Source organism: Aethalodelphis obliquidens, unplaced genomic scaffold (assembly GCF_003676395.1).
Source record: "Aethalodelphis obliquidens isolate GAN/ISIS:26980383/991018 unplaced genomic scaffold, ASM367639v1 scaffold103, whole genome shotgun sequence".
Lineage (NCBI taxonomy): Eukaryota > Metazoa > Chordata > Mammalia > Artiodactyla > Delphinidae > Aethalodelphis > Aethalodelphis obliquidens.
In genome coordinates, this window is record NW_020838047.1 from 2,738,477 (window position 1) to 2,747,501 (window position 9,025).

The following is a 9,025-nucleotide window of genomic DNA, read 5'->3' on the forward strand; positions in this document are numbered from 1 at the left end:
GTTGCGGAGCACAGGCTCCGGACGCGCAGGCTCAGCGGCCACGGCTCTCGGGCCCAGCTGCTCTGCGGCATGTGGGATTTTCCCGGACCGGGGCACGAACCCGTGTCCCCTGCATCAGCAGGCAGACTCTCAACCACTGCGCCACCAGGGAAGCCCAGGCCTTTGATTTTATACTATTTTTATTTTAAGTTTGTACAAGTTAGATTTAAGTAGTGAAATGTTTACAGAGTATAAGGAAAAGGGCACTGCTAGCATTTAGTGGTAAGATTACCCTTCCTCATTAATCTGAAGATTATTGATTTAGCCCTTTTTCTTTTAGATGATAATTTTAAAATAAGGAAGTGCAGTTTATTTGCGTAATATATGACCACATTCAGTAAATTCCAAACAATCGTGTCTTACAAGAAATAAGAATTTACCTATGATTTAATACTCTGCAATATTTCAAAATATCTAATGTAAGCAAAAAAGAAACACGTGGTATACATTTTGACTTAACTTTGAAAAGCATTTTTTCCCCCAATTCACTCTTTTTTCACCGAGTGACCAAAAATTAGTTGACATGTTAAAGTTGATTTTAGCCCAGTGTTTCTGCGTTTTCATGATGTGTCTTCTTTTTGCCAAATTATACTATAGTCTTTCACTAAATAATATCATTGAGATCCGACATACTCTGACCTTTAAGTATAATATGCCTCTCTTTAACTTGTTCTGTGCTCGGAGCTGCCCCACAAAAAATATGTCTGTGTGCAGTGGATGTGACTGGCTAGAAGCCGATTCTTTGCTTCAGATGTTAATGTCATGTTCCTGAATGACAAACTTTAAAGAAAATCAAGTGGCATTTTTGAAAGTTTTGTCAAAACCATACACATGCTATTTAAGTGGAATGCAATCAGTGTTTTCTTCTTTCTTGATACTGAAAAAAATGAGACTATGTGCACATATTTCCTCCCAAACTATCTCATATAAAGAGTTTCCACATGTCAAAGTTTTACAGAATGATGATTCTAAAACGGCTTCAAATTGCAACAAGTCAGTTTCATTAAGCCATGAATATTGAATAGCAATTACTGCTTAACAGGCTTTTATAAGACATTTAGATTTACCGTACAGCTGCTAAGTTGCTATAAATCCTGCTTGAATGTATCATACAAATACCAATACCTGTGATATCTTCCAAGTATTAAGGCAAATTCCATAGCACATTCTTAGTCTACTCTTTTCTGCCGCATAGCTTTTGTTTTTTGTTTTCTTGGTATCTTTTTGAATTTTATTTTTTGTTATGCAGCAGGTTTTTATTGGTTATCTATTTTATACATATTGGTGTATATATGTCAATATCAATCTCCCAATTCATCTCACCATCCCCACCACCCGACCCCCACTTTCCCCCCTTGGTGTCCATACATTTGTTCTCTACATCTGTGTCTCTGTTTCTGCCTTGCAAATTGGTTCATCTGTACCATTTTTCTAGATTCCACATATATACATTAATATACAATATTCGTTTTTCTCTTTCTGACTTAATTCACTCTGTAGAACAGTCTCTAGGTCCATCCACGTCTCTACAAATGACCCAATTTTGTTCCTTTTTATGGCTGAGTAATATTCCATTGTATATATGTACCACATCTTCTTTATGCATTCGTCTGTCAATGACTGCCCCATAGCTTTTGAGTTTTTTTCCTTATTTACATTCTTTTTGACATTTTGCCTCAGTAGAATATTGTCCATTTTTGCATAAAAATGATATAGAAATATGAGTGTGGTTGGTTGTTTTGAGGGAAAAGATTTCTCAATATTTCCAGGGTCATATCCCCTTTGACTTAACAGGCCAATTCATTTGAAAAATTATTTCAAGAAGTAGAAACACAGAATGATCTGAACTCAAACTATGGATTTATTAACTACATTTTCATATGTGGTTGTTTTGTTAGAAAGTCTAAAGGAGATTAACATTTAAATATGTACAAAATAGCTTTAAAATATGAAAAGATGTTGTATTAGTTCTCTGTGTAGCAAGTTATTTGAGAATTGAATTGCGTAAAGCCACAAACTTTCTCCAGTTGAAGGTCTTTACTGAGGCTGCATTCAAGCCATTGCCGTGAGTTGGATCATTTCACGTCTCGTGTGGGGCTGAAAGATGCCCCTCCAAGCTCACCCGCGTTCCTTGTCAGGCTTCTGCAACTTGCTGTCTGTAGGACTGAGGCCTCAGCCTTATGGGGCCACATGAGCTTTACCAAAGGACTGACTCACAACCTGGCAGTTTGCTACCCCAGTGTGAGGGGCACAGAGAGGGCAGGGGAAAGCCAGCCCCTGAGAAAGGGCAACCTCGCTCTCCTGGTGACCTGATCCAGGCAGTGGCATCTCTTCATGGTCTGTGTTAGAAGCAAGTGGATGACCTTAGTCCACACTCAAGTAGTGGCAGGTCCCAAGGTCACTGACGGCTGCCATAGAGGCTGCCTGCCCACAGATACTGGGATGTTAAAGGAGGAGCTGTGTTAGAATTTCCTTCTCTTGGGAATAGTTTGATCTTTCCGACTATGGGAAACGTAATGCTGCAGCAGGCTCAGAGGGGGGAAGCTACAATATATATGCAATAAACCCCTTCAGATGGTACTGTGTTTGCTCCTGCAGTTAGTAAATGATGTTTTTCTTGAATTCTGTTTTCCAGGACAAATTCACAACAAGAAAAGATGGGATTTTTATTTTTCTCTTGTTTACAGATTCTTGTTTTATATTCTCCCCCTGGGGTTTGAAGAGTTTTCTGTACCTTCTCTGGAGGAATAAACTGGTTGGCCCAGGTCTGTCTGTTCTCCATCCTGAATCCATTTTAACTGTGACTAATCATGACTGTGGGAGCCACATCTCTGTGTAGACAGCCAGGGGGCTGTGTGTTGAGGGGGTTAGGGCAGCTGTAGTGGCTAAAAGGAGCCCAGACCCTCTGGCAGTTCTGAGAGAAAAAGGGATTTTATCATCTGGGCACACACTCAAAAGGTGACTCTTAGAGATTATTGTCTCTTGATTCTCAGAAGGATAACTGAGTTGCCAGAAAGAGTAATTCTTCTTTCCTGAAAACCACCCCTAGGTTGTCTGAACAAAGTACAAAGGATGCTACTGACTCACCATGCAGGATGCATACAACCGGCCATTGCATTGTCCCCATTTTCCCATTTATTTTGTTAATCTAAATGTCCTTCCTTCAGTACTACAGAAAATGTTAATATTTTTGCATCATTAAGTTAATTACTCTGTTTATCACCAATTAAAATCTGGTAAAACCAACTAAGGGATTTTACCTTATGTGTTTCTAGTTCGTCATAGTTTTAATAATTGCTGTCTTTCTAGCAACAATGGCTTTTACAAGAGAAACGGCTAAATAATATTTACCAATCTTATTGGGAATATGTTTGTTGCAGTATTCTTTTATCGTATTAAACATAAAGATGAAATGACATTTAGAATGTTATGATCAAACTCTGGTTCTGAGCTTTTTTAAACAAGATTGAGGGCATTGGATATGAGTAATTTAGAATTCAACCATCATTTATTGGGGTCCTAAATATATACATACTAGAGTCCCCGTCCCCTCAGCCACACATAAAAACACATTTTTATCTGGTAAATAATTCCTCTTCCTTCAGATTTCAGCTCAGGTATCATTTTCTGTCACAAAATTATGTACTTCCTTCCTTGCACGATTACAGTAGCAGTTTTACATATGTTCGGCCTTTTTTTTAAATTCACAATTGTTTCCCCTGTACTGTTATCTTCCTGAAGAGAGAGTTCGGATGACATTTGTTTTTATTGCTTTGTTGTTGTTATTGTGTTTATGCTGACCTCTTTTATTCCTAGTCATCCTGTATAGTTCCCTTTTCATAGTAGATATTTATTGTAGGAATGAATGGGAGAAAGTGTGAATCCAAATTATGGGTGTCCCATCAGCTCTCACTATATCCTCAGAGTAAGTTTTGGCAATTCACCCTCATCCCCCTCAGGTCTAACAAACTGAAACTTCCAGTTATATCACTAAAATCTGTCCTGTCTTTGTGAGGGTAGGTTTGGAATCAGAATAAAATCCAGGTTGCACCATTTATTAGGGTTTGATAGAGCATGCCTTTTACTTTAAAGAGAGAGCCTTGTCCTTACTTTATAAATAGAGATTGTTACCGAAAGCAAGTTCCTGTGCCCCGCAGCACAGTGAGGTCAAACAAAACAAAATGTTGGGAGTTTGGAACATAGAGTTTTATTGCAGGGCCACACAAGAATGTCTGGCTCATGCCCAGAAAACCCTGAACTCCTCCAAGGGTTTCAGGAAGTTACTTTCAAAGGCCAGGTGAGGGAGGGGTTGAGGTCCCGTTGTTGCAAACTTCTTGGTATCGGAGTCCATTGTTACTGCAGCTGTGCACGTACTAATAGCTCAGATCACGATGTTCCTATAAACCTCCAAGGAGACAAATGTTATTCTTTGTTTTGCAACTTTCTATCTATATGAATGGACTCTGAAAGGTCAGAGCCTTGAGAATGGGCTCTCCTGTATATTTCAGGCTACAGGCAACATTCTTTTACAAAAGGTGCCCAGCGAGCATGCCTAACTAAGCACAGTCTGTTCAGAGTACAAGCATTAAAGAAAAAGAAACAGATCTAATATGGAGCCAGATTTGTTCTTCCCTATTACAACATTGCACTACCCATATATGGTTCATTGAATTTAATGAGAACCTCTCCTTCTTTCTGTGTGTTGTGTGTGTGTGTGTGTGTGTATGTGTGTGTGTGTCTTTACCTAATCAGACGTACAGTAGGCACTCAATAAATGTTCGTGCCCTTCCTCTTGCCAACAGAAATATTTGTTCTTGCCCATCAGCACATCATCTCTCAGAAGTCTTTCCCTCCTAGACATTTGCAGTATTGCACTGTATGATTACTCGTTCAGATTAGCTAGTGTACGGCTAGTCCTGCATTTGTTGACTAACTAAATGCTGACTATGTCATTTCTACCCTCTTCAACTCCTCCTCTTTTTCTCCTGTCTCCTGCATCTGCAAGGAACTCACAATATCTCCTTTTATTCTTTTCCCCCTCATTCCCTTTTCAGAGGTTTTATATATATCCACAAATGAAACTGTTGGCTTCCTATTTCTTACCTTAAATTCTAAAAGTTCATACTTATGTTCACTTCCGGGTTCAAGTTATAAGCTTGTAATTACCTACAAAACATTTTTTACCAGATTGATCACCAGCATCTGACATTCAGAATGTCTGCAACCAAAGCATTATCAGCATACACTTACTATATTCATATTTCATTTTATAGAAACACAACTCTACATTACCAGAGTCACAACTTCAGGGAAATCTGGCTCATTCCTGCACCTGAACTATGTCTACATTATGTTGATTTTCCCTTCACAAGTGTCTTTCATGGCTGTCCCTTTCTGTGTCTCTGCTTTCACTTTTGCATCAGTATTAATTTGTGGCTTAGCAGTTTTTTAACTGCTTAGTAGGCCTTTCCTCTGTCTCTTCAGATGGTGCTATACTCATCTTTCAAAATCACTTCTCTAGCCATCTGTTCAGATATATGGACTCACATTGCCTAGAGGATAAAATTGAAACATCTTTACCCAACAATCAAAATAATCAAAGCCCCAATTATCCCTCCAGCTGTGTTTCTTACAACTCTCCAGCTTTCACAAAACTTTCTTTGAGCCAAACGAGAACAACCACAATTACTAAGACTGATCTGTACTGGAAATACATTATATATACCTTATATGTAATTCTCAGCCTTGACTAAACCCGTATTTTCTAAGATTTTCTATGGCAACTGTGGGGAAAAGTTATTTCTCGAGTTTCTAAACTTTTAAAATGTATTATATTTTACACTTATGCGAGGCTGTTTGCAGTTAACTTCCTTGCACATGTGCTATGGGGTTATTATCCCTGTGTCTTTGTTAACCACTATGCCTATTAAGTCCTTGTTGTAGCTTATACTAAAAACAATGAACCTTTTGTAGTGAGCAGGACAAAACAAGTATTAGTTATTCCCAGTATGTTCTTTAACCACGGTGAGACATTTAGTCAAATACGATTAATATAAAAAATAACTAGAAAAGCCCAAAGTGTTTGGATATCAAGCACTATTCTTATAAATAATTCGTTTTCAAAGAAAAAAATCACAATTAATGTTAGAAAATATTTTGAACTTAATTATAATCAAATATCAAAATATGAAGACTTGAGATCTAGCTAAATTTGTTAGTGGGAAATAAATAGCCTTAAAAATTGATATTTCAGAAAAGAGAAAAGGATGAGTAGCAACATTCTAAGTATTCAACTCAAGAAGTTAGAACAAGAATTGAAAAAAAATTGAGAAAGAAGTAAGAAAATAATAAATATAAGGGAGGTCATTATTGAAATATAAATCAAATATACAGTAAAAAAAAAAAAAAATCTCTCATCTAAAGCTAGTTTTGAGGAAAAACTAATAAAAGAGATTTACCCCTGGGAAGAATGATCAAGAAAAAAGAAGACACATCTCTAGTATCAAACGTGAAAAAAAGGCACATCACCGGAGAGCCTGTAGACTTTAAAAAGATCTTAAGAGCTTATTAGTAACAGTATCATGTTAACAAATATGTCACTTCGGATCAAATGTACAAATTTCTAGAAAAAGTCAATTTTATGTAAACCAATTCAGAAAAAATTAGAAAGTCTGAAATATTTACTATTAAAGACATCAAATTTATATTTTAAAGCCTTCCCATAAAGAAATCTCTAGGCTGAGGTGTTTTCAAGAATTATTTTAGATATTTAGAAAGAACCCACCAACATTGTACAAACGCTTCTAGATAGTAGAATTTGAATTTGTTCCCAGTAATTGTGATCAGTTGCAATATACGCTGACAAGATCTAGTAAGAAAAAACAACGTTGCAGGCTAATACTGCTCATGAATACACACACAATTCTTTTTTTTTTTTTTTTCATGTAATATTTTATTTACTGATCTCTCTGAAACATGCCAAAATTCATATGGCTAATGGAACTTTCCATGTTAAAACGCTGGTCAACACAACAAATCCCTAACAAAAAATATTTTAATGTAAGAATCAACATGTGAACATTATATTCAGGTGGTAAAACTCAGGTTACAAACATAAGATAAATATCAAATAATATCATACTTCTGATTTAATGGAGAACAGTTGTGAGAGTCATGCTTAACACCTTGGTTAAGTAATGAGAGAAATGGGTTGGGGTGTCAGAGAGGTATGCAAAAATTTAACAGTTCAGATAATCCTTAGCCCTTCTGAGAAAATATAGATGGCAAATATGTGGCAAATATTCCTGTAATATGGTGGTTTCGATCCATTAGTGAGCATTCTGTTCATGCATTTAAAGTAAAAGCAGATGTTTCTGGGCATGAAAATTAGATTCAAAGTTAGTCTTTGCTCAACAAGTTAATGATACTATGAATCCCTTATATTTAAAAATATAGTTTAAATTTGTAAAGTTTAAGGTAAAGCATACTTGTTTTCATAGTTATCTTTAGATATAATTGAGACTACACTACCATATATAATCAGCTATACTGCTGTGCACAGTTAATTCCAGTTACCGTATTTTATATTTGCTGGTCATCAACAGCACAAAATTTATGCTCCAAAAGAAATACATGAATCCAGCAAAATGGTTCCATTTAATTTTTCTTTTAAAGACAGATTAACTAAATTTAAGGAAGAACTGGCTTTTCTTGATATCTCATTTTCAAATTACTGATACAAACTTACCAGAGAGTAATTATTTATTTTGCCTAACATCAAACAATCTGCAAAAAGTTTCCAAGATAGAGCCATTCCTTGTTCCATTTCCAAAAATAAATAAAAGTTTTCTAACTGAAAGCATTTACAGTCCTAGCTCTCTAAAGTAAACATTAAAAAACAAAGTACAAAAAATGATCTCTTGGCTTCTGAATAGCCCACTTAGTTACATAAAGTATTTTCTGTCCCAACACTTTCTCAAATTCAAAAGATATTTACTTCCTAGGAACATGACAGTCTTCATTTCAAACCATTCAGTCTGTTTCCATGGCAACACTGCGGGATTCCTTGGCCACCATAAGTCGCATTAGTTGACTGTGGAATTTCTCAATCTTCTTTACATCTTGAGCTTGGTCTGTTCTATACACCAAACAAACTAAATCATCTGTTACTTTAATACACAAACTCCCATCAGAATGCCTATATTTGAGAACCACACGTGCCTTCATAGGGTCTGCGAGGTAGAGCTTCTCCGCTGCGCGACTGAACTCCTCCCAGGTCTGGTACTGCGGCATCGTGGGCCCGCGGCAGAACAGGAGAGGGAGGCAAAGCTACGGACCTGAGGCGACGCGACGCGGCCCACCGACCTCCCTACCTCTCGCAGCCACCTACTGCGGCAGAGACCCTACACACACAATTCTTAATAAACTATTAGCATATCCTGTCCTTTATAAAAGGATAATACCTCACAGCTCAGTGTTGTTTTTTCTGGGAAAGCAAGCAAGACCCAGTGATCAATGTAGTTAACAGAACTAAAGACTTAAACCTATGATCCTCTCATTAGCTGAAGAAAAAGCATTTATTAACTCAATATCCATCAATACCCATTCACGATAAAAACGCTTACCAATCTGAGAATGGGAGGAAACTCCGTTAATCTGAAAGTTCCAATTCTGAGCTTCTTGTATAAATTTAGTTAATTCCAGCTCCGTCCTTTTAGCAGCTCGTCATGAGTTACTCTTTTATTTTATTATACAGAAATTCTGGTAGCTCCACAGTCTAAGTATGTTGGAATGTGACCACTCAGCATGCCCCCTGCCAGGACTTTTGTCCAGACGACCACCGTGTCCTGCCTGCCTTTGTGGAATTGCTTCCTGTGTGTCTCCACCTTGTCTTATTTCGGTCTGTTCCCTGCACAGATGACAGTGACCCTTTAGCTCTTTGCATTAATCTTGTGTGCACAGTCTGATGGAACTCCTGGTCACATCT

The 9,025-nt window shown here is 37.2% G+C and overlaps 1 protein-coding gene across 1 annotated transcript; it reads right to left on the reverse strand.

Moving 5' to 3' along the window:
- Positions 1 to 6,964: 6,964 nt before the first annotated feature.
- LOC113614745 (signal recognition particle 9 kDa protein) lies at positions 6,965 to 8,436 on the reverse strand. Its single transcript, XM_027096497.1, has 2 exons — positions 8,036 to 8,436; positions 6,965 to 7,412 (listed from the first exon to the last, which is right to left on the reverse strand). The coding sequence occupies exon 1, from the start codon at positions 8,329 to 8,331 to the stop codon at positions 8,071 to 8,073; it is 261 nt and encodes an 86-aa protein (XP_026952298.1). The 5' UTR covers positions 8,332 to 8,436; the 3' UTR covers positions 6,965 to 7,412; positions 8,036 to 8,070.
- Between the last annotated feature and the right edge of the window lie 589 nt (positions 8,437 to 9,025).

Bases quoted from the DNA above. Each gene is read 5' to 3' on its own strand.
- LOC113614745 (XM_027096497.1), bottom strand. From the start codon at position 8,331: ATGCCGCAGTACCAGACCTGGGAGGAGTTCAGTCGCGCAGCGGAGAAG.